Source organism: Mustela putorius, unplaced genomic scaffold (genome assembly GCF_011764305.1).
Source record: "Mustela putorius furo isolate JIRA1106 unplaced genomic scaffold, ASM1176430v1.1 tig00000835_pilon_pilon_pilon, whole genome shotgun sequence".
Taxonomy (NCBI): Eukaryota; Metazoa; Chordata; class Mammalia; order Carnivora; family Mustelidae; genus Mustela; species Mustela putorius.
Genome location: NW_025421492.1, coordinates 1,480,005 through 1,504,563, shown reverse-complemented (window position 1 = coordinate 1,504,563; position 24,559 = coordinate 1,480,005). Strand labels below are relative to the sequence as shown.

At 45.9% G+C, this 24,559-nt stretch overlaps 1 protein-coding gene across 5 annotated transcripts in view; it reads left to right on the top strand.

Moving 5' to 3' along the window:
• The window catches only part of CD226 (CD226 molecule), an 82,466-nt gene that overhangs the window by 43,697 nt on the left and 14,210 nt on the right, over positions 1-24,559 (top strand). For 4 of the 5 annotated variants that reach the window (XM_013052786.2, XM_045085210.1, XM_004745621.3 and 1 more), the window contains exon 5: positions 11,650-12,002. In XM_013052786.2, coding sequence (XP_012908240.1) covers positions 11,650-12,002 — 353 coding nt within the window. Of the gene's footprint in view, positions 1-11,645; positions 12,003-24,559 lie in introns of all 5 variants that reach the window. The other variant, XM_004745622.3, reaches the window with a different exon arrangement.

Below are 24,559 nucleotides of genomic sequence, written 5' to 3'. Positions count from 1 at the left end.
ATCCGGATGAACTGACAGGAGAACTGCTTGTTTCCCTCATTCTGCCAGTTCTTTGAGTCTCTTTTCTGCATCACTCGCTTTTCTGGCGGATCCCATGATGAGAGCTCTGCCTGTCCACAGCCTGGTGCTCGCTGGGTTTTCCATACTGGTCTGTATTTCACTTTAACTTCGGGATAGTTTGAACTAGATAATCAGCCTCTCCTACCTCAGAGGGCTGTGAGGAATATCGTTGATCCTGCTGTGGTTTGAAAAGCACCTGCTGCTCTTCGGAGAGGAGTTAAAGCCGTAAACACCACGGGGCCGGCTGGTGCTCGGGGATCCGCCAGGAGGAGCAGCCCCTGTGGGGGCTTGTATTTGGCAAACGTGGGAATGAAGACCTCAACTTCACGTAGGACGTGGACTGGAAAACACTACTTTAGGCTGCTGGGATCATGCACTGAATTTACAACTTGGTGTCATCTTCAAGGATGGTTTCTCATCCATTCATCCCACAATATTTATTAAGCAAGTGAAGACACTGGCGTTGCGCCGAGATCAGAGCTCACACCGGAGGCACGAGGCCCGCCGTCTTCCAGGCTCTGAGTTTCCCACGGCAGGGAGACCTGACAGCTCAGAAAAGGCAACACAACAGAAGGGACAGAAGTAGAACAGAAGAGGGAGCGGCTGGCCGCTCTATGGATGAGTAAGGAAATATTTCCTCCATGGAGGTGCTGTCACATTTGAGTTTTATGGGAGAAGAAGTGATTTTCCTGGGCCAGGACGGGGTCTCTTAGGCCATCCAGAAGAGACGGCTGCTGCCCCACGGGAAGCGTGAGTGCTGCTTGGGAACACTAGGGTATGCGGCAGGTTCTAGTAGGAGATGAGCCTGGAGACAAAGGCAGGGTGAGAATCATAAAGAATTTGACTAGTGAACGTGCCCTTTGTCCAGTAGTTGTGATGGGAGACCCCTGAGCCTTTTAAAGCAGACGTGCGGCAGGGTCAGACTTGGGTTGCAGCGACATCGCTTTGGATGCAGCGTGAGTGGAGGGGAAAGGGGCTTGCAGTAGAGAACACCCAGAGGCAGATATTTCAATGGTCCCGTTGACGAAACATCAGGGAATATCTAGGAACCAAGGCTAGTATTTTCATCCTATTTGGTTTCAAAGTCACTTTACTGTGTGGATTCCTCTGCTACAATGCTTGACCCCCTACAGATGAAATAAATGAATTAGCAAGTATTTATTGATCATCAAATATGTGCAAGATCTAACGTAGGGTGTTTCTAGAGATGAAAATAAATACAATTCACGACATGGTACCATCACCTTCAGAACTTTTGGAACATAATGAAGTAACAAGCAACAAATGAGTATTTTAAAAAATTATTTCTGCCTCCAAGGAGCTTGGCATAATTGAGAAAAGCAAGGTAGAAAACACAGCAGTTCGTATTTTGTGAAAGTAGCAATTTGTTATGCACAATTAGACATGGGGAAAGAGTAAGAGCTGCAGGACTGCACAGCCCAGGGCGACTGTGGGCAGGTGGGAGCCGACACTGTGGGACAAGGCAGGCTTGCTGGGCCTTAAAAGAAAGGTCGAACAAAAGAGAGCCCTGTTACCGAAGCAGAATTTCTGGAGGCCTCCTGCAGGTGTCCTGGTGTAAGTTTCAAACTTTAGGTTCCAAGTAACTTTGGTCAAGTTCCAGAACTGTGCCTGCTTTAGGCTGGCATTCCTCCGGAGTCCAGAGAGGAGGAGGAATGTGAAAGGGATGAGTTAGGAAGTGTTCCCTGGACTGAGCAGGATGGAGGCCAGGCAAAGCGCAGGGCGGTCAACCAGAGCTCCTCTGCCAGAGGCGCCTGAGGACCCCCGACCCCTGTCAGTCACTGGACAAGGGTCCCTCTGGGTGTGTAGATCTCGGGCAAAGCGGGTTCCAGCTTCCCCAAGCTAAGCAGTGCTGGCTGTTCAGGAGAAAGCACTGAGCTGGTGTGCCCAGAAAGCACAGGGATCTCCCAGGGCGGTGCCTACGGGGTCTGAAAGCATTTGCCCTGTGCCCATGTCAAGTACCGGTTCTTTCCGCTTCACAGAGTTCCCGGCAATCGCAGGGCGGGTCGGAGCTCACGACTCCCAGAGCCCCAAGCGGAGGGTCCCATCTTTCTGTTCTCCCCGCTCATCGTTTGCCTCTGCCCTTCCGGAGAACACAAATGTCGTCAGCCTCCAAGAAATCTCAGCCTTTCTTAACCATGGCCCGTGCCGCACGAGGACTGTACTGAGTACAGTAGGACTCCTGTGCAGAGTTTCAGGAGAGCTGTAAGCGAGTGTTGATCTCGCTTTCGTGGAATGCGGACCGGAGATTTCTGCAGGGCCGAGACTCAGGGCCGAGACTCAGGGCCGCGTTCCCCGGTCCTCATACAGGAGGCCTTCGGTTTCCGAGCTCACGTCTCTGTCTGCAGAGTTGGCGGAAATTGCTTTCCAGTTCTTACAGTAATTTTAATCGGGTAGGAATCACAGCGGTAAAAATGGTGAAGCCCGGTTTTCTGAGCGGCGAGTTTAAAAACTTGGTTTGGCAACTCAGTGAATTTTATCACATCTCTCTATGGAGGTTGAAGGAGGCGCGTCCTCATGTATGTGTTCCTGTGAGTGTGTGCGATGCGCGGTGGGGTTTTTCCCCATTCGGGGCATTTTTAGCATCTAATTGCTTCCTAGTCATTTTTCATATGTCATTGATCAGAAATTCTACTTGCTTGTTCTCCACAAAACCAACGGGAAATATAAGTGGAAGGTAGCGAGGGCGATTCTGTAAAAACTAGGGACAAGGACAGAAAACACAGAAGGAAACTGAACATGGAGTAGAAGTGCTAAGTGCACAAACCTTGTTCAGCTAATCGAGCATCTTGTGTGGGTGTCCTCGGCAGATTTTCTTCGGGCAAATAACTGTATTTGGTTGAGACTCTTTGACAGCCCTTGCAGAGCTGTTAGCGGGCTGGGAACCAAGGTCACACCTGTCCATCCCAGGCTTTCTGTGGGTCCGTTGCTGTGCTCCTGGGACGGCCTGCTCCTGTGGCTCTCCGCCAGCTCGGACCTGGGGCCCCTTTGTCTTTACACCGGTACGGTTTCCGCTGGAGGAGCGAGGGAATGAGGGAGTGAGTGAGTGAATGAATCAATAGCAGAAGAGGTAGCATTTTGTTGCCTCATGTTTGTCGTCTGTAGTCTTCCTGCTCAAGTCTCCTACCCACCTGGCCCTTGAACGTGTTTCCACTGCTTCTGCCCGCTGTGCTCCCAGGGAGCCCGGTGGCCCCGGACGCGGCTGGCTCCTGGCTCTGCTCTGTCTCCCCCGCCACGGCCGGTCTGTTCCCGGCCGCTGGCCGGTGGGAAGCTGATTCCTTTCCTTTCAGTCGGAAAGCAATCTAATGGGCGATTTCACACTAATGTGTTGGTGCCTGCCAGGAGCTGAGCTTGTTATGTGCATTTTAACAAGGACAAGTAAAGAAATTGATTTCTAATTATAGGATTTAAGGCATCATAAAATAAGATATTTAGGAACAGGGGTTTCCTAGGAGCCTATTTTGCCTCTGTGAACTCCTGCTCAGCTGCAGGTAGGAAGGAAAATTCTCTGACGTGTCGTTCCTTGCAGGCCTGGGATGAGATAGCAGCCTTGGCTTGGCAGGGGCTCCCCGAGCCTCCTCCCTAGGAGGGTCTCCCTTCTCCGCCACCCTCCAGCCAGCTGGGTGACGTGTCTGGAGGTTGTCAGTGTTGGGGACGAAATGACACAGCACATGCAATGCCTTTCATGCTGGCACATAGTAAGTCTCAATTGAGGTATATTATTTTGCTTTTAAAATATGTCAAAAATGTTTAAAGTAACTGAAACAAAATGCTGAATGTCGTCTTCAGTGACAATTTGCTAACACAGTCGATTCTCTAGCAGGAGGTGATTAGAGTTGGTGTTAATCTTTTGGTTCTTTTTCTATAAAACTCTGCCATGCAGAAAGTCTGCATTAACTTTCTAAGTCAGTGCGGCCACTTGCTCACCTTTAGCAGAAAACGAGCTAATGCTTCTGGGCTGTATTGTATCGTCATCTTTTGGTTTTACAAGACCTCAGAACTGTACTATTTAAAATTCTTATATCCCACGAGTCATTTATTTTTCTGGTTGGGAGGAACTGCAGAGATGCTCAGAAGTAAGACTTTTTCGTGTACTTCAACAAATCCTATGCTAGCGACTTAAAAAAAGAAAAGAAAAGAAAAAAGAAGCGTAATTCTCGTACGGTGACAGAGAGACTGAAATGTACATTTTAACAATTAAAACCTGTGAGCAAAATTCACATGTGAGGAAACACGGTGATCCTTCAGACAGACCTTGTCAAGCTTCAGAGAGCTCCAGGAAGCCACTAGGGCGGTAGCCGGGGGTCTGGGGGCTCTCTGGCCACGGTGGTGGTTGCTTTGAATCACAAGGCGGGGATCTGACCCAGGAATCCGTCCAGGCCGGAGTCGTGTTCCTCGTGCTCTTCGGTGCTCAGACATCGCCGTGTGGACCTGCACAGACCCCTCCTTTGGGTGCATCTTCTGCGCCGAGTGCCTGTTTGCCTGCTTCTGGCTACTTCTTTTGCAGAAACGCGTGGCCTTGCCTCGCCTGACAGTTTTGTCAGGTTGTGTTTTTATCTCTGAGCCACTCTCCTTCTTCCTACTTTATCTGTGCTGTTCAGTCAAGCAATCTTTTAGCTTATTTTTATCTTGTTTGGTTCCTTTACCTTTTATCTGCACTTCAGTGAGGGACAGGAAGTGACAGCGGTGGGGAGGGAGCTGTGAAGAGGCTGATTTCCCTAACTGGGCCCCGCCTTGCTGCTTCTGGTAGGTTCTCCTAAGATCCAGACTGTCGAGAAATGTCAGCCTGAGGAAGATTTCCCCAGCTCCTCCCGCCTCCTCCCACCCCTGTGGGACGTGCTGGGCCGTCTCTACAAGACTCCACCCCTCGGGGGGAGGATTGTCTCTGTTCTGGAGCTGGAAGTCTCAGACAGGGTGTCCACACAGTCAGGGTCAGCTCCTTCTGAGGCTGCGAGGGGGAGTCTGCTCCAGGCCTCTCTTCTCACTTCTGGTGGTTTCTGGCAACCTTTGGCGTTCTCTGTTTTGTGCACACTTTCCCGTGACCTCTGCCTTCACCTGCACACCACGCTCTCCCTGTGCACATGTCTGCGTCCCTAGGCACGGTCCTGTTGGATGGGGACCTGCCCCACTCTGCTGTGACCTCATCTTAACTGATGACCTCTGCAGTGACCCTCCTTCCAAATAAGGTCACATGCTGAGGTGCTAGGGTTAGGCCTGCAATATATGAATTTCGGTGTGGGGGGGGTGCACACAATTCAAGCATCGCGTCATCTGGATACATTCCAGCTTTTTAGAGCAACGCCGTCCCCATGACTTTCTTTGCCTTCTGCCTTTGACATGATCGCAGCACCCGGCGTTTCCAGACTGGTCCGGAGTGTGTGGGGCACAGTTTAGGGCGCGCGCTGCCTTGGTCTCGGCTAATGGCTCCTGTTTGCCCCTGTTTCTGGTGTGCTTGGAGCTGCCTAACACGGCAGTTTGGGGCCCCCATGACTGCCCTTTCTCCCGGTCTGTCACCGGCAGAGCGAGTCACCCTCGGGAGCTTTACCCTCTGGAGTCTGTGCTCCTCCTGCCCCCCGGGCCTTGTGGGCACCGCACGCCCTGCGGGCTTCCCCGCAGCAGGTTCTCCGCTTCCTGGACCCTGCTGCCCACTTGTGATTGCGATTTTCTTTATTTTAAAAATTTAAAGTATTTATTATTGGGGTAAAATACAACACGATACTAGTTTCAGGTGTACAACCAAATGACTTGATGTGTATGTTGAGAAATGATGACCTCAGTAAGTCTAGTTAGTAACTGTCATCATACACGGCTATGAAATTTTATTTGTTCTTTGATGGAAACTCTGAGGTTGTACTCTCATAGCAAGGGCTTGCTTATTTTTGAGATCTTTGTCTCAGGTCACTTTAAATACTTCCTTAGTCATCATGCGGTGGACATTTTTTTTTGCATTTAAATGGGACACTTTAAGGCCTTTTAGGAAGGTTCTCTATTGAGCCCATACATAGTCTAGGCACAGCTGGGAATATGCGAAGCTACTACTCCTATCGCTTCTAATTAGCTGGAGTAATAGTTGTGCTCCTGCAGTTGGCTCAGGGCAATTCTGGCTGTTTAATTTTTAGCCTATTTTAAACATCATAAGAGCGAGTTATTGTCTTGTGCTTTGGAAACCCTGGGGAGAGGTCTGACAGAGCAGGAGCTGTGGATTTGGACATCTGCACGCAAGAAAGGTTTGGAAATTGCAGGTGCGGCGGGGGGGGGGGCGGGATTCCCCAGGGATGGTGAGCCCAGGGGGGACGGGCATTGGAACCCCAGGGGGAAGACTTACTCCCCTGGGTAAGACCCCTGTGGAGGAAAGTCGGAAAGGAGAGAGGACAGGCAGGCACATGCCGGGTCACAGAAGGCCAGCGTTTCCAGAAGGGTGTAGCATCCAGTGCTCAAGTTCAAGAACACCCATGACTTGCCGTGTTGAACGGTAGAGGTGGTTCCTGGGAGCATTGAGGCATACATGAGAAGTGGAGAAGAGTCGGGAGCAGTGGATTCCTTCCAGAATTTTGACGAATAGAGAATAAGAAAGGGGGATTAGCCCACAAGCACCAGAGGGCCCAAAATTGGTTTTCAGGGAGGGGAGAGATCCTATCTGGAGCTGAGGAGTTTTGTGTTTTCATGTCCCATGATCGTTGGTCCCGGTGTCACGGGTCATGTTTCTCTGCTCTTTGTAGGGCTGCCAGTTGGTAGGTAGATGTGGAGGCTCGAGCCGGGTCAGACTGGGTTGTTCTGGCCAGGCTGCTCCTCTCAGGGTGGCTTCATAGAGACATGAATGGATTTTTGTTTTTTGGTTTTTTTTTTTTTTTTTTGCTTGTTTCTGTTTCTGTTTTTGTTTTTTTGTGAATTTACAGACACAGACGACCATTGTTGGGAACAACTAATTCCGTAACGTTGGCGTTACGCATATGATTTCAAACACATTCTCAGTATGAGAGGTTTTGTAGATGTAAAATATCCCCCTTCCCCAGATCAGTGGGGACACGCCACACATTGCAAAGTGAGATGACAAATACAGTTTTTATTCACAAACCATCGCTTGACTTCTCTGCTCTACGCCACGCACTGCTCTCGGTCCTAAGTAGAGTGGTGTGCGGCGTGTAAAGATCTGTACAGAGGCCTGGGCCTATGAAGCTTTTGGGAAGAGGACTCGGGCTTTTGTGAAGTTGAGTGATAACGCAAGGCTGCTCGGACGGCACGCAGGGCCACGGGCGGCGAGAACAGTGAAAGACGACAGATTTGCGGCTGGGGCTGTGCAGCTGGTCTGGGGCCGTGGCGTGAAACCCAGGTGCACCTGGAAAGTTTGGGGTCCCCAGGCATTCAGCGGTGCTCGGAAAACACTGATGAAGCACTGAGATAATTTTTTTAAATGATCTGTTACCATGTCCGAAAAACCATATACAAAGTACAGAGAATTTCATCATATTATTCTGTAATAAAATCCTGTAGAAACAACACACAAATTTATTAGAACAGACAAAATCCTGCACCCTGAGAGCACCCAGTGCGGATGAGGACGGAAGTGAGAGCAGGACTCGTTCGTCGCCGGTGGGCCTGGAAATGGGGTCGCCACTGTAGAATGCTGTTTGCCAGTTTCTTGCACAACTAAATATGCTCTGACCGCACAGTCCAGCAGTCCTGCTTCTTGATATATGCCGAGAGGAATGAAAAACTCGTGTTCACACAAAATCCTGCTTGTGAATGAGCATCACTCGTAATTGCCAGAAGTTGGAAGCAACTCAGATGTCCTTCAGTAGGTGCGGGTCCATCCAGACCACGACTATTCAACATGCAAAAGAAACGAGCTCTTAAATCATGAAAACATGTGGAGGAACCTCAAGTGCTCATGGCCAAGGGCAAGAAGTCGATCTGAAAGGGCTCCGTGCCGTAGGATTCCAGCTTCTGACATTTTGGGAAAGGCAGAAGTATGCGGGAGTGCGAGGATCAGTGGTTGCCAAGGGCTGAGGAGGGGAGAGCCCGGGCAGAGCAGGGGGGTTGTGGAGAGCAGCAAGATGGCTTCATAGTGATGAGGGAGCAGGAGGCTGGCTGAGAACAGAGCAGGGGCTGGCACCTTGCACCCCCTCTCTCCCACTCCCCTTGGTAATATGTGTGACATTTCACAGGCACCCCTGACTGCCCTAAAAGAAGAGCAAATGGTTATCTTGCAGAGATCACAGTCCTGCAAGGCAGGAGTCTCTCTTGGTTTACAAATGTCCTTGAGATTTACAACAAAGAAGTTACCTTATCAATAGCCCAATTTCCAAAGATACATAACTCAGTTCCTCAAGCCCTAACGTCACCCTCCCCTCCATAAAAAAACCGAAGGAGATGGAGGTGGAGGGAAAAGTAAATAAAGTTAAATTTCTTTTAAAGACCTAAATCTCACTAACAAGGACGTTTGATAGCAGGAATGTAACATTCCACCAGGAGACTCCCAACTGTCTTTATGTTAGTGCCTCATTAGAGGGAAAGTGGCCTTGGCTTGATAGTAACCAGGCCTTCCATATCCTGACAGTCTTCTTTATCCAATAGCCCTTCTGAACAACCCTTTGTCCTCACCTACCCAACTCCTGTGTTTATAACCAGCCACTCCTCACAACCCGGGGCAGCAGCTCTTCCTGCCCACGGGTCCTGTCCCCGTGCTTTAATAAACCACCATTTTGCACCAAAGATGTCTTAAGAATTCTTTCTTTAGTCGTCAGCTCCGAACCTCACCCCACCGAACCTGACTTAGGTTCTGGAACTTCATCAATAGGACGTCACGGCGGCTGTGTGTCCTTGGACGTTTGTCCAAATTCATAGAATGTACAATAGCAGAAGTGAACTCTAAATTCTGGACTTTGGGTGATTATAATGTTAAAGATAGTTTCCCACTAGGTATAAAATCATCTAATACGGGATCTCGATAATGGGGAGACTCTGTGGGGGAGCCTCGCTAACGGGGAGGGGGGAGGTATGCGGGAGGGGGAAGCGTGTGGGAAATCTCTGTTCCTTCCTCTCAGTTTTGCTGTGAACATTAAGACTACTCCTAAAAAATATTTTTAAAAATTTTTTATAATTTTTGAAAAAAGATTTTATTTCTTTATTTGACAGAGAGGGAGAGATCACAAGTAAGCAGAGAGGCAGGCAGAGGGGAGGGGGAAACAGGCTCCCTGCCAAGTAGAGAGCCCGATGCGGGGCTCGATCCCAGGATCCTGAGATCATGACCTGAGCCGAAGGCAGAGGCTTAACCCGCTGAGACACCCACAGGCGCCCTTAAAAAATATTTTAAAAAGCCACAGTCTATTCTGTTTTTATGCTGAGAATTAATCCATCACGAAACAGAAATATAAAATCAACTGGTTTATTATTTTTGTTTCTATTTTTAGGGTTCTAATCAAACTTTTTCTTCCTTATCCATTATTGATCCCTGTTTGAAGTAGCTGCATTTTCCAGTTCCAAACACATCAGGATGCCGGGGTTCTCTTGTGTGTGTGTGTGTGTATGGTGGGGGGGCAGTTTCAGGGTCATTTCCTGTCCCCTTGCACGTGTTGTGCCTGAGGATCAGGTGACGCGAGCAGGCAGCAAGCAACATGAGAGACACGGCAGGCTCTGCGCACCTGCTCTGGGTCTCGGTTTTTATCTGACACCATCCAGCACTTCTGTCCATCTGGAAAGGTTAACCGGGGGCGACTCTGTGTCTCAGAACCACCTGCCTCTGAGCGGGGTCCTGCTTCTTTCAGCCCCGTGCATGTCTACGGACAGGTGGTCTGGGTCCTTATGCAGAGCCTGGGCTGCGGAACCTTCCAGGCTCCGTCGAGGACAGCTCCCCTGAGAGCTGGAGGCCAGGCTGCTCGGCACTGCACAGTGCCTCCCCTGTCTTGTGCAGCGGTCCAAGGGCAGACTCTCCTCAGACAAGATGCCCCTTTATACCCAAGCTGGCATCACTGGGGGTTGCTTCCTGAGAGCAGGTTTTGGTTACAGGAGCCCATCAAGCCCCTGAGGTGTGCGGGTGTGCGAGGGCAGCCCCAGCCCGGAAGATAACAGGACCGCAGGTGTGCGGGGCTGGAGACAAACCTGGGGACGGACCGGCTCGCCTGCCACTGATTTGTGAGGGTCGAGCACGGCTCACACTAACACTTGTTTCTTGGTCGTTTTTTCCTTTCTTGTATTTCCTTATAGTTTCCCAGTCCAGTGTATGCGTATCTGATTTAGCCTTTTATTTATATCTTCTCACACTTTTTCCTCTTAAATCTGCTTTTCCCTGTCTTAATTTTATTTTAGTTTCTCCTTTGTTTTCTTTAGGTTTTAATTTTCTTTTTTTTTTTTTTAAAGATTTTATTTATTTATTTGACAGAGAGAAATCACAAGTAGATGGAGAGGCAGGCAGAGAGAGAGAGAGAGGGAAGCAGGCTCCCTGCTAAGCAGAGAGCCTGATGCGGGCCTCGATCCCAGGACCATGAGATCATGACCTGAGCCGAAGGCAGCGGCTTAACCCACTGAGCCACCCAGGCGCCCTAGGTTTTAATTTTCTTACTTGTTCCATGTCTTATGAATTTTCTCCCTTTCCTTCTTTTTTATTTCCTGTTCTTCTGTTGACTTTATTTTAGAGATAAGATGCTTCCTGTGTGCTTGTTATGTGGGTAAAGTGTTAACTTTGATAAATAGTTGTACAATTACAAAATTGAAAAACTGGAGTTCTGTGGTTTTCTCTTTTCAACAACATTTTGACAAATAGAACCACGTGTTGAAGAAAAGAAGCTAGTTTTTAGTGGAGATGAAACTATTACAGACACGGTGTTCTAGTTTAATATAGACTGCCAATCTCCCTGTGTTTTAGACTTAATTTCTTCTTCTCTCAAGTGTGGTGTCGACTCTCTTCTCCTCCCTGTCTACTCTTTTTTTCTTTTCTTTTTCAACTGGAAGTCAAGAAAGTGGCCCAGAACTGTGTGGTGCTTGCTGAGTGCTCCCTGCCGGGTAGCTCAGCCACGGTGATAGGAATGTGGGAGACTATGAGGGACTGACCTGGAACCCAGGCATTTAAATCACATGTGGAGCCTTACTCTATGTACGCCTCGAACGGCCTGTGTCTCTGAAAGATAAGTTTATGTGGGTCTTTATCCAAATGAAAATGATTTGTTATCTCTTCAATGGCCATTAAAGTGATATCAGTGATTATATCTGGATACAATCTTTGAGTCCCCAGCACAGCATAACTACAGAACAGTCTTGTGAAATTCAGCTTCTTGGTGAGATCACTACCAAGGAAAGCACCAGGGGTTTTGATTACATTTCTTGTTCTGTGGTTAACCATGTAAAACTTGAGAGAATATGTGCCAACAAGTATATCCTCTTTTCTGTTTATTTACTTGCCTCTTCCAAAGGTGTTTTCCTTACAAAAATATGTCGTAAAGATGTCATTTACAGTTGATGAAACTGTGTTAAATAACATCACTGACACTTTTGATAGAACTTTCTGGGTAGCTCCCACCTTTGCACCCCCGGATTTGAGGACCTGTGTGCAATCATTTGCTTCTTGTTTTCAGATAGCTTTGAGATCGCTGTGCCATCAAGGAACCACATCGTCTCAGAACCTGGGAAAAATGTCACACTCACCTGTCAGCTTCCACAGAAGGGGCCAATACAGCAAGTTACATGGGAAAAGATCCAGCCCCATCAGATTGACCTCTTGACTAGCTGCAACTTGTCCCAAGGGAAAGGTTATGCTTCAAAGTACCAAAGACAGATACTGAGCAACTGTAGTCTGGGCATGACAAGCTCCTTCATCGTCATGCCCCACGTCATGGCCTCTGACTCGGGACTCTACCGCTGCTGCTTCAAGGCCAGCACAGGGGACAATGGAACTTTGGAAACCATCGCAATGAGGTTGACTGTAACCGATGGTGAGTGCATCATGGGTGTCTTCCAGTGTTAGACATGGAAAAGGATGCCACCACTGTGGGTTGGTTTCTGTTGTCTTGTTCATGACTCTAGTGTTCAACATATTTTGTAACATTGGAGCTTAGGTGAGTTGTCAGTCATTGCAGACTAGGATTTGGTTTTTCTTTATCTTGCTAAGCCATCAATCACAGATTTAACACTGATAAATCTTTCCAGTTTCTTGATCGGCCACATTCCTGAAATTAAAAAAAAAATTGGTATTTCTAAAAAAATACATGGTCTCAAAAGTGGGGAGCTTCAGCTATATAACTTCTATTTGTTTTCAGCTATGTGACAGCTTCTTGATGGTGGTGACTAAGTTCTAGAATCCTTGTGAATCCTCAGCAACAATAAAATGGTGCTGGACTGGTATTTGCTGAGTCAGCGTTGAGTTGAGTAGAATTTAGTAAATATCTGATAATGTTCCTCCTCGGCCGGCTCAGGGCTTTGATTCCTCCCGTTGTTTTCGGCTCTCAGAGCAGAAGCAAACTGACCTTCTGGACCCATCAACCGAGCAGGCTCCCCCCAGGGCCCAGCACTGATTTTGTATTAGTCATTTGTTCCCTGTGTCGTGATGAAGCCCTGATGTGTAAGCTGCTGACCCCACGGAACCCGCGTGAGAGTAAGAGAAAGAAACTTTACTTCCCGAAGTGCAAGTGCAGAGAGGCCAGGAGAGAAGTGTGTGGCGGGATCTGCACAGGGTCCCTGGGAGAGGAATGCGGTCTCGGGCTCTCCAGGTTCTGCCTCTGGGCAAATTTTCGCACAGCAGATGAACGTTGTCGGAAGAAATCATTTTTGCTGTTTATAGAAACTGTATTAACTTTCTTCTTCCTTCCTTCCTTCCACCATTCTCTCTCTTTCTTCGATTCCTTTATGTGCTTCCAGCCAGCAGCGGGCTATGGCCAGTTGGTAGACGTCTAGAGCCCAGGTTTCTTGGGATTAGGCCATGCCTTTATAGACTCTGCTCACACTGTAGACCGATGTCTGTTCCTGCTTGGAAAGGCACCGGTTTGCACGTGCAGCAGCTGTGAGCTCAGGAGAAGACTGGCAAAGGACAGCACCTCCTCAGGCATAATCCCCGGGGACCCCACCCCCACCCAGCCTTCTGTGCGGGTTGTGGGTGAGACCTAAACTGTTCGAAGAACTTGATGTAGAAGAAAAGGGTAATGGACTCTGTGGGGGAGAAACAAATTAACAGAGTTTCTTCATTTTAAGTGTTGACTCCACTCCTTCAGACGTATATACAAAATATTTTGTACCTTAAAAACAAAAACAAAAACCTTGCATTACAGAAATATTTTCTAAACGTGGCCAGGAAAAAAAAATAAATTTTTCTTTCAGAGACCAAGGCAAGGAAAATTTCTATTCAGAAAAATATCATAAAGAACCTTTTTCAAATAGAAAATAAGATCTTTTATATTATATGTTGAAAAAATAATTATAAACAAATTATAGAAAAATAGAGGTAATAAATTGTTAGAAGGCGTATTTAACTACATATTATATATATATATAACTATATATTAAATATATTATAGTTATTTAACTATATATAATTAATAAAAATGTCTTTCACTTGTGCAGACGTGACTAAATTTCTTGCACAAAACGATAACATAAACTATAAATGATCTGAAGGTGACTGAATGTAATGGTCAGTATTGTTAGTGTCTCTGTGTTTTAGCCACTTGCAAAATGGCTTTTAGATATTTAAATTTGTCAGGTTAAAAGAATATCAATAGGGCTTTTTAGTAAAAAGTTATAATGGATGGAAAATGCCCAACTGTTGACTTTATGTTTTGGTTTAATTCCTTTTTAAAATAAATGTAAGTAAAGATTGAAAAAAAAATCAGATGGAAAGCAGAAATGGATCACTCACATTTGCTCTGATGTGATTTGATTATTTCAAGTCTTGAGGCTGTTTGGTCAAAAAATCAATGTAGGGATTAAAGCAGAGAGACAGGTATAAGATGTGGAGCAGATTTAATTTATTTCAACTGTCAAGGGAGAGGTGATTGTGACACAAATTTTATAAACTGCTCTGCGTTTTTTTGTTGCCTCCCATCAACTTCTTTTATAGGATCCAAAGCAGAGATTTTCATGACTGTCGTATTCTACACATGCACACACGCATACACACACACACACACACACACACACACACACACAGGGCTCTTCCCCGTGCTTGTGTTCATCTTCAGATGAGTACCAGGTACTCAGAGGTCACCCAAGGGATGACCCAATGTCAACCAGTGTCCCCTATATCTAGTTCTTGACATGTTTTGAACAGAGAGAGAACCAAAGTTTCCTATTGACTATCTTTGCCGAGTGAAAAATATTTGTCTCCTGTCCTTTGCACTCAGGACCTGGGAAGTAGTTTGAAATAGCTCCAGACCAACTATTCTGAATTTGAACTTGTCTAGCCAATGGGGGCAAGAAACGGGGGGAACGTGAATACACTGACAGTGACCAAGATGGTTTGGGGCCCTTCATGTCCTCTAGACTGTCATTAATCATGAGAAAAGCATCTTAGTTTCCACCAAAAGAATTTGGGAAGCCTTTTGATAGGAGCTAAGTAATGGTGAGACCACCATTGTTGCAGCTGGTTATAAAAAGAAATGAAATCCGCTGTCTCAGTTTCCGGAGGAGACTAGTTGTGAACAAACTTCTGTTCACCACTGCTGAGCAGTATCATTACTCATGTCCTTGTCCCGTCTTCTGCCACCGATGGGGCCACTCAGCTGAACCACCAAGTTCTGAGTGATGATCAAAGTGGAGGAAAAAGAGTCGGAGAGGTAGCACAAAATATGCACGTGGAGGGGGGGGTGGAGGGATGAGGAAGTTGTGTGTGGGTGACTACAATCCAGTGACTAGGTCAGGACAGGGATTCGGAGTTTTGGGTTGATATAAACGGTGGGAGGTTCGATGAGGTGACGACTCGGTGCACTTCCAGATCTCACAGAAGAGCAATGGAAGCCACGATTGATTCTTGACCAAATGGCAAAATGGTATTCAAAGAGGTAAAATCGTTGGTGCAGAATTAGAAAGGGAAATTTGAGACGGAGGACACTAGCGGCGAGTCATTGGTAACAGTCAGCCTCTGGATGCCTCTATCACACGCTAGATCTTTGGGCACAAAACAGAGCCCACTCCAGACAGACAAATTGCAGATGGTGCCTCCTCTGGGCTGGCCAATTAGAAAAAGGTGCCCCATTCTTGGGGTTGCTGTGGCCCCCGAAGCTGGTGTGCAGGCTTGGTGGGGAACCGCAGTCTCCTTACGCACCTGGGCTGGCCCGGAGGTGACCTGGACAAGGGCAGAGAGGTTAGTCTGATCGGAAGGTCAGCTTGTGCTTGCCAGGGCCTTCCCAGTCACACACTCCCCTACTCGCTCCCCTCCGAGCCCCCCTGCCTGTTTTCATCACATTTACTTCCTTTCCTTTAGCGTTTTAGTCGAGTCTCCCCCATATTCACGATTTTTCCGCATTAGCCTGAACTGCTTCCCTGCCATCGAACCATTAAACATTTTGAATTTCTCAAACTTCTGTAACTTGGAAATATATACCCTTGAATCACTTAATAATTGCATCTGTTTGCCGTGGTCCAGACATTTACGTCTATGAAATTCCATGAAAAAAAAAAAAGAAAAAGAAAAGAAATCACTTGAGATTAGGGATTATGGCATCTTTGCCTAGAGGAGTCAAAATATCTTTCCAGGATATTCTCAGTAAGTGTTCTCAACTGATTCTTTGTATGTTAGCATTTTTATCTATTCTAGTCTATTTATACATATTTTACTTTTGTTCTAAAGTGTGTCTGTTTTCTTTTCAAGTTTTCTAGCTAGGTTATTTCTAAGTTGTCTTCATCGACATTTAACATTTGCGATTTAGTGATTGCTGATCAAAGAAACCTAAACTCTGAGGAGATCAGTCACAATGTCTGGGGAGAAAACATTCATGAGTTTTGTTTACATTAATATCTTTCAAAAAGGCCTGTTTCCTTTCTTAACTTTATCTTTCTTGTTTTGCCTGTTTTATATAAATGGTGCATAATTGCAAGTCACCAGATCTTGTGGATGAGGTTTATAAATGAAAATTACAGAAGTATTCCTTGGGAAATCATGGGGCCACAGCCAAGTGACTCTTCCCATATGTTTCTTATGGAGGTATAGGGTTGACAAGCAGGTAGGAGCGCAGAGGAATAGGGTGCTTGCCTCTGCATGGCTTGATGGAGATCGACTTAGGGACTCTGTGCTCCTGAGTTGGACCAGAAGAACATGGAGGAAGAGACATGAGCTTCATTTGTTTCTTTAGGCTTTAGTTTCCACTAAAATGCAACCAGTTCACTCCCAGATGATTTGGATTCCTGAACAGTGTCAGGTGTAGACAATATTTTTTTTTTTTTAAGGATCCACTTATCCAGAACCTTCTGTCCCATCCTTATTAATTTATGATAGGTCTGACTATTATAGGCATGGGGGTTGTCCAAGCTGGGATGCACCGGAACATCAGGTACATTTATTTCCATGACATAGTGTGATGAACTTCAGCTTTTTAATATCTTCACCTACATAGAAAATGATGTTCCTGACAGTTCTTTATATAATAAGAACCACAGCATCGGAATCCAAAAGCACTGGTGTCACTGCTCACGAGAGAAAATAGCCTCTACTGAAATGGACCCACTATCATTTTCAGCTCAGTTTGTTAAGTTTTTAAAATTCTGTGTGATAACTGGATATCCAAATGAACCACACTGTTTCCAGCATCACAAGTGAGCTGATTACTCAATCATGGCCTATTGTGTCTCTGTGTCTTTACAGTCGCCTCTGCCCAAATCGGTTCTTTCAGGCGACACTGTGTTAAAAAAAAAAAAAAAAAAAAAAAAAAAAAAAAAGGCAGCTAACTAGTTAGTTAGCTATTGATTTATTCATTTTTCCTAATGCACAGAATCCTGGGATGTTTGCCTGCAGTCATTTTTGTGTACATACCATGTTTGTGTAGCTAAACAAGGTAGGGGATGGAATAGTAATCATCACAAGTTAACATCAGAGCGAAGGAAATGCTGCAAGCCCGTCGCTGATGCTGTTACCCAGGAGTGTTGTGGATGGTGTTGCTACCTCGTGTTTGCACAAGGAGCACGAATTGTATTTGCTTCTCGCTCCTAGAAACAACGTCAATCAGAGAGCACCGAATCCTAGGGACAGCTTTTCTCTAAGCGAGTTTTTATCCTCACCTGAATTTCCAACACTTTTCATGAAGTTTTCCTCACCCTAGAAACTTAAGAGTATAGCTAGGAATTCAAGTTCAGATAAATGTACTGATTTTCTTCCCCCTTAAAATCCATGTCGAGAGACCTGCCTAATGGACTCCAACTACAAAACAGCCTTTTATACTCTGTCATGCGTGGGATTTTTTTTTAATTTAAAGCATCTGGGAATTATGAACAGCTTGTGGTTGTCTTGGAGAGCCTTATTAGGGACTGAACATAGATGAGTGTGTGAAGTTTTCCCCAAAGGCGAGTAGAAAATTACTTAAAATTAAAAAAAAAATAGTTCATCTAAGATTAATGGCCTTTCAGTCTTAATAGCGATTCTAGTTTTCAGTGTTAAGATTCAATTAGACAGCTTCTACAGACTTCAGCTGAAACATTTCAGACAAGCACTGACCTACTCTTTGACCAATATGGACAAGTACTAGGTGACAGAGGCGGTTTGCAGAGGACTATGTTATTTAAAAGGACAGCGAATGCAGAATAAACATAGACCTGTCATTTGTAGAGACACGTCTTTGAACCTCAAAGAACCTTAAAGTTTTTTACACTGAAATGATTCAGACTTTTTTTTTAAATTGAAGTATGGTTGACGTACAATATTATATTAGTTTTGGGTGTACAACATAGAGATCCAACAGTTACAGACATTATGAAATGCTTACCACAGTAGATGTAGGTACTGTTGGTCACCACACAAAGGTATTATAATATTATCCACTGTCATGCCTGTGCTGTATTTTTATGGTATGACTTATTGCTTTTATAATTAGAAGTCTGTACCTCTTAATTCTCTTCACCTAATTCATTCACCACCACTACCCCCCCAACACAACTTTCCCCCCCAACCACCACCGGTTTGTTCTTCATATTTAGAAGTCTGTTTCTGTTGGTGGGTTGTTTGTGGTGTTTCTTAGATTCCACATGTAAGTGAAATCTTATGATATTTATCTTTTTCTGATTCAGGGATTTTCCAAAGGCATGTATTCAACAGAGTTATTTTGGATAGCTTTCTAAAAATAAATATACTGCTGTATTGGTTGACCACCCTCAAATTTATTTCTTGAATTAATTCACTTTCAATAGAACTCATAAGTTCTTTCTATATCTATTATCTATATCTATTATGATACTCCGTAATTCTTTAAAGGTAAGAGTCATGTTTTATTTGACTAACCCACAAGAAGTGATTCTTTCTTCCAAAAATACAAGGTGGAAAAGCAAATCATATCTATTGGATTGACGGGGACCGAGGAATGCCTTTAGCTGGGTGAATAGTGAGTGAACTGAAAAATCCTTATTATTACTACGATGGACGTGGCAAATGCCGAGTAGATACTGAGATGCGGAGACCGTATTAACGAAAGGCTGGGGCGTCCCCTCCCCCACCGCCCAGGAAGCTCAAGGGCACGGTACGCGCGCAGATGACCTCAAATGGGGACCGCATAGGAGACAAGCTCCCAAATACGGAAAAATACAGGCTTGCAAAGGAGAATTATTATTATCAGTAATAATGATGATGAGAATGCGTCTTCAGTTTTTCATGCCTTCTATGGAGTGCTGGATAAATTCTGCACTTTTTAATTTGCATGTGTGTGTGCGCATTTGTAAATGAAGGTGCCTGTGAGCATTGGGTAGGAGGAGCGATGAGCCCCCTGCCACAAGTCCAGCTTCAGTAAGGGGCTGGGGTGTGTGGGCACTTTTGTCCCAGACACTTCAATCGACACAGGTGGCTTAGCATTGATGTTTACTACTGTCTTTTCTTCCTGATTCAGTAAAGATGAAGTCCAGTCCTTCAATTCCTACTTTAATCATTGGCTTTTTTAATTTAAGATGTTATTTATTTAAGAGAGAGAGAGAGAGAGAGAGCATGAGGGGGCGAGGGCCAGAGGGAGAAGCAGACTCCCCACTGAGCAGCCCTTCCCCCCCGAGATGGGACACGATCCTGGGACTCCAGAATCATGACCTGAGCTGTAGGCAGTTGCCCAACCAACTGAGCCACCTAGGCGCCCAGTCATTGGCTGTTTTTGGAGAAGGAGAGATCAGATGGGTAGTTAAACTAGAGCACAAAGAGGCAGGTTTTGTTTCTGACAGCCGGGGATGGCTTTCACATCTTTGTAGAGCACTTAGTAAACATTTTTTTTTTTTAATAAAATGAATTAAAATGGAATAGACTATAGACTTTCGTAACACATTTATATATAGGTTTTTATAAATGGCAAAGAGTTTGAATTTTGAAGATTTCTGAGGGCCCAAGGGAAAAGTTATAAGTAGGAATTGTAAGAATTAAGTGTCACAGGCCTTTGTCTTGGCCGCTATATGACACATTCATTATGGTGCTTATAATTGCACCGGTCACTCTAAGAATTTACTGATAGTTATTCATTTAGTTGTCATAACTCTATTGTTACCTATACTTTATGAATGAGCAGAGTGGGGCATGGTGAGGTTGAGCAACTTTTTCAAGGCTTCATGGTTAGGGAGGAGAGGGGCTGGGATTCACTGCAGGTCGGGAAGGCTTCAGAGTTGCTCTTCTTAACCGCGGCGGGCTATCACTGCTCCAAGTGAAAGAAAAAAGTCAGTGCTATCGTCAACAGATGCATCACAGGAGAAGCTGGCTCTGGAGAGTTCCATAGCCTTGTCCCCCCAACCCCGCTTCCCCCCTTAGGTACATAGACTTCAAACTGACCCAATGTCTAGAGTGAGTGTAGGCAAAGGAATGGGGGTTTGATCTCCCACAATTTTCTTCCAGCTCTGCGTGCTTGGTGAGGCTTGCGAGGTCATCACAGGTGCTGTGGGGTTCTCCCGTGACTTGTCTCCCCTGACTTGTCCCCTTTCCTGGGGCCAGTGGGCAAAGTCAGGTAGCAGGTGTTTGGGTCTGGAGGGAAGTGCTGGTGGCTGATGAGGTCAAGTCCACACCAGGAACAGATGAGGGGAGGGTCAGGAGTAACCTCTGGACAAAGGAGGGTCCAGGCTCTTGCTGGGAGAACTGTTGATCGCTGAGCTCTCGCATGGCTTCTCGGCTTTGCAAAGCACCTGTCCCCCCACCCAGGTTGGTGCCAGATCCACCCGCTAAACTCTCTCCTTGTGGGGAAGCCCACTCCCTTGAGCAACTAGCTGGGAATCTGCTCTAAGTTTTCAGGCACAACCTTCTTCCGTCTTATGTTCCTCCTTCCTCTGGAATCCTGCTCTCACTCCAGTTCTTGTAGATATAACTGGCCTCCCTCTTGTGCTTGTGAAGACCCGCGAACCCAGAACCAGAGTTACAAGCCAGCAGAATTCTAGTTCCTCACCCTCAAGGACAGGGAGGGCTTCACCCCCAAAACCTCCTAAGAAAAAGGAAGCTTTATTTTTGATATTAAGATATCCTGAATAGCTATATTCTCTCATATTTATGGATCCTGATATTGAACGGCTGAATACATAAACTATTTAAGTGGTACGCTATGCCTGCTGTGCTTTATTGCATGGCAGAAATGTTTTTATCTTGATTTCAGTAGAGCGTCTGAAAAATTTCCCATTCTGTCCTCATGGATACACATAATAGTGACACCGTAGTGTAGAGTTACACTTGGTTAAACAACAGTAATAACAACAGTGTGTTGGGGAATTATAATTAGAAGGACGATCTCCTTCTTCCCCAGAAAAGTGCTCTATAAAAGAGAAAGAAAACAATTTTATTATTAAATAAGCATTAAATCAGAATTGTGATATGTAGCACAGGCAATCTGCCAAGAGAGTGCAAAGACAGGAATCTCACCTTTTATGGGGCCTGGCAGATAGGACCCACTGCTAACATGTTCTCAAGGTAAACAAGAACTAGTCCCCAAAGAAAAGGTCTTGACAGCACCATTTGTCACACGGAATTGAACCTGACTTCACCTGGTAATTAGGATAACCATCTGCGTTAGCTAGTTGGCTTTATCTAAAGAAAAATGAGCTTCTTACCCCATCACGCCAAGAAGTACTTTCCCACCTTGGAGCTTAGGATCCTACCCTCCCGCAGAACTAGGAGCTCTCTTTCCTGATGATTGCATTCCCAAAGGATGGCTTGGATTTTCTACAGCAGAAGAATGCGAAGCAAGATCAGCAGAGGTAAAAGGCACATGGGGCAGAGTCCGAAGGACTGACTGAGTTCCCAGAAAGAAAGCAGGTGTTCAGAATAAGGCACACGGTTTGTATAAATAGCGTAGACACAGTAAACCATCCTAACAGTTAGAGAGTGGCAGAAACACTCCAAAAATCCAGGTCCCTGCACACACCAGCCAGCGGCCAACCTTGCATGCAGGCCTTTCGAAGGACAGCTGTCTCTGGGCTGCCCCACTAACTCTTTCTCTTTTTTGCATACTCAATTCACTATGAAAGTGAGCAAGAGTTGTGTGGTTCTTGACATTCTGACTTAGGGTGCAAAAAACTGTCTCCTTTAAATAATATGTGTTCATGAAAGTTGAGGTTCATGAAAATACAAGAAATGTAACGTGAGACAAGGAACACTTGGGTGTAAAGATGATTCCATCTAAAGGGGATGGAGTCGGCCGTGGACGTTTTCTCATCAAGTGGACCAAACCAGAGGTGTTCACCATCCCTGTGGCCCTTATGCTGACCTGGATAGCCTGGCCATGTGCCAATTACAGTCCATAAAGACACCAGAAAATGGAGCCAATGCAGCCACCCTATATCGAGTGGGTAAGCAATATGGTCTATCTTAGACTATGTGTATCTCAACTGATATAACACTTTTAAGTGTTTAAGTCATTGGGAAATATTTTCCATCAATAGAGGCAATATCAGTATAACTAAAGTCATACGCTGGCTTGGAAACTTGATTCTCTTGATTCTCTCAATCCAAACGATTGTCCTGGTTTTCTCCAGGACAATCGTTTGGATTCGCTTGCATTTCTGTTTCTGTCCTCTTATGCTTCTGTTTCTCGTGTTTATGGCTTAGATTTTCCTGTGTGCCGTAGGTTTCTCAGTTAAAATCCGATAATACTTTTATTTTGAGGGAGAGGAGTTAATCCTCACTCAGAAGCAAGATTAGAGGCTGATGTCATGATTCCTTAATTCTCTGAAAATAATTTATTCACTAGGCTCTTCTTGCTATAAAACAGGGCATGTTTTCTGAAATACAAAGAGTATAAAATTGATTTGCACAAAGCAAGTTGACCTTTGCAAACTTGGAAGAAGATTGCTGTATCAGTACCCACTTGTTGTGTATTTCAGGCATACAGGAAAGTGCAGCAGACTTTATAGAATGGGGTACCATTATATCCGGCAGTCCTACAAAGCGGCAAAGAGCTGATACACATTTATCAGTGCTCCCCTGCCTGTCCCCTGGAGGCTGTGTCTAGCTGCGGGAGCAAGCTTCCTGCTCCACATGACTAGTTCCACATGAAAAGAATACAAATGAGTTATTTTTTTTTTAACCCTGATTTGAATGCATGCATACAAAGTAGAAGTATACTATTAATAATTGACAGATGACATGGTGCTTAAAATATTAGGCAGCTCTGTATGCTTCATCTAAACCCCATAGACATGCTTGGGCCGATTTTATCATCGTTTTGCCGTTGCCAAAAAAGTGTTTGCAAGATCAAGTGTCTCATATGAGATCTTCCAGGGAAAAGAATTAAAAAGTAGGACTGGGCCCCAAGGTTTCCCTCCTCTTTCTCTGTTTTGTCGGCAACTCCGTGTCTAATGTGGGACAAAGGTGGGATATATACGTTACGTAGTGATCATAAATTAGGATCGACCTGATAATAGTGTGTTGGCTCGCCTCTGTCTACCCGGTGGGAACCCACATGCTGTGTATATTCTGTCTACACAGAATGAAATCTAATGGTTTTGCTTCTCTTTATAAGGAGGTAAGAAAGCCAGAGGAACTGTAACGGGTATCCCGCATGCGGGACTGGCGAGAGGCTCAGGACCTGTGCGGTTTTCCCGCATGTCGTTTGGTCCCGATGTGCGGGTTCTGAGTCCCTCAGCCTCCTCACTGCCTGACCCACCTCCCGCCGTAATACAGGATAAACAAGGGATGTTAACGCCTGCTCTTGCCCGCCTGGTTCCCGCGGAAGGACCTGGCATCATTTCTATCGTGGGCCTTTCTAAAGGTTTATAACTCAGCCATAAATACTTGTCACCGGCAGGAATGTAGCCTGGAGGGTGGCCGTCTGGGAGTAAATTATTCATTTATATATCTCACTGACATGCTTTAAATTGTTTTAACTATATTTATCTTTTTTGATGGGAGGGAAAATAATGGCTTTCTGGTTCACGACACTTTTGTCCTCCTATGAATCAAGACAGCATTGGGATGAAAATGAAAAAAAAAAAATCAGCAAAAAAGTGGCTGCTGAGAACACACAATAATTCTTTCTTTAAGAGAGGGGCTTGAGGGCTGACATTACTCAGCCTAAGATCTATTCGCAGAATTTAGGCAAAAGTGAGTGTTAGGAACTATTGATCGACTCCCGAAGCAGGCCCTCTCTTTGCTTTTCCTTTCTGTTTTAAACCAGGCGGGGCCCAGCGAGCTGGGGCTACACCGGCCTGGTTCCTGGGACTGACGATTCCTGTGCATCGTCCCAGGAATGGGGCGATGGGGCCGGGAAAGGAGTGCAAAGCAGGTTCGGCTCGGCCCGAGGTTCTAGATTGCAGCGTCTCAGGAGTGGGAGTGACCCTCCACCGGACACCCCTGCCTCTACCCTTACTTCCTGTGGGAAAACGCTCCTTCCGTGTGTGTTTTTAACTTGCCCGGGGCCTTCCAAGACCACGTAAGCTCCACCTGTGGGGCACTGGGCTATACTAAAACGTACCATCTCGGCCCCTGGTTCCTTTCACAGAACTCCTGAGCTCTCGTCATTTCCTAAGTAACAGGGGTGCTAGAAGCATCTTTTGCTACAATATTTGGTCTTAGCCCCCAGTTCCTGGCAGAAGAGCTTTTAGAAGCCTTGGAATCTCCAGAGCGATGAGGGTCTTTTTGCGAGCTCAGGAGGCAGCTGGTGGCTGGAAGCGCCTGGAGGGCTTCGGGATGGGGGCCGGGGCCCGAGGAACCAGCCGTGGGATGGGGGGGGGGCTGGGTCTTTAAGCCCCTGGGGGCCGAGAAAGGGAAGAGGGGCTGGGGTCGAATGAATCACCAGTGGTCAATGATTTAACTAATTGTGCCTGTGTAATGGAGCCTCCAGAAACCCCCCAACTGACAGGGTTAGAAGGTTTCTGGGATGCCCAGTGCATGGGGTGTAGGGAACGTGGCCCGTCC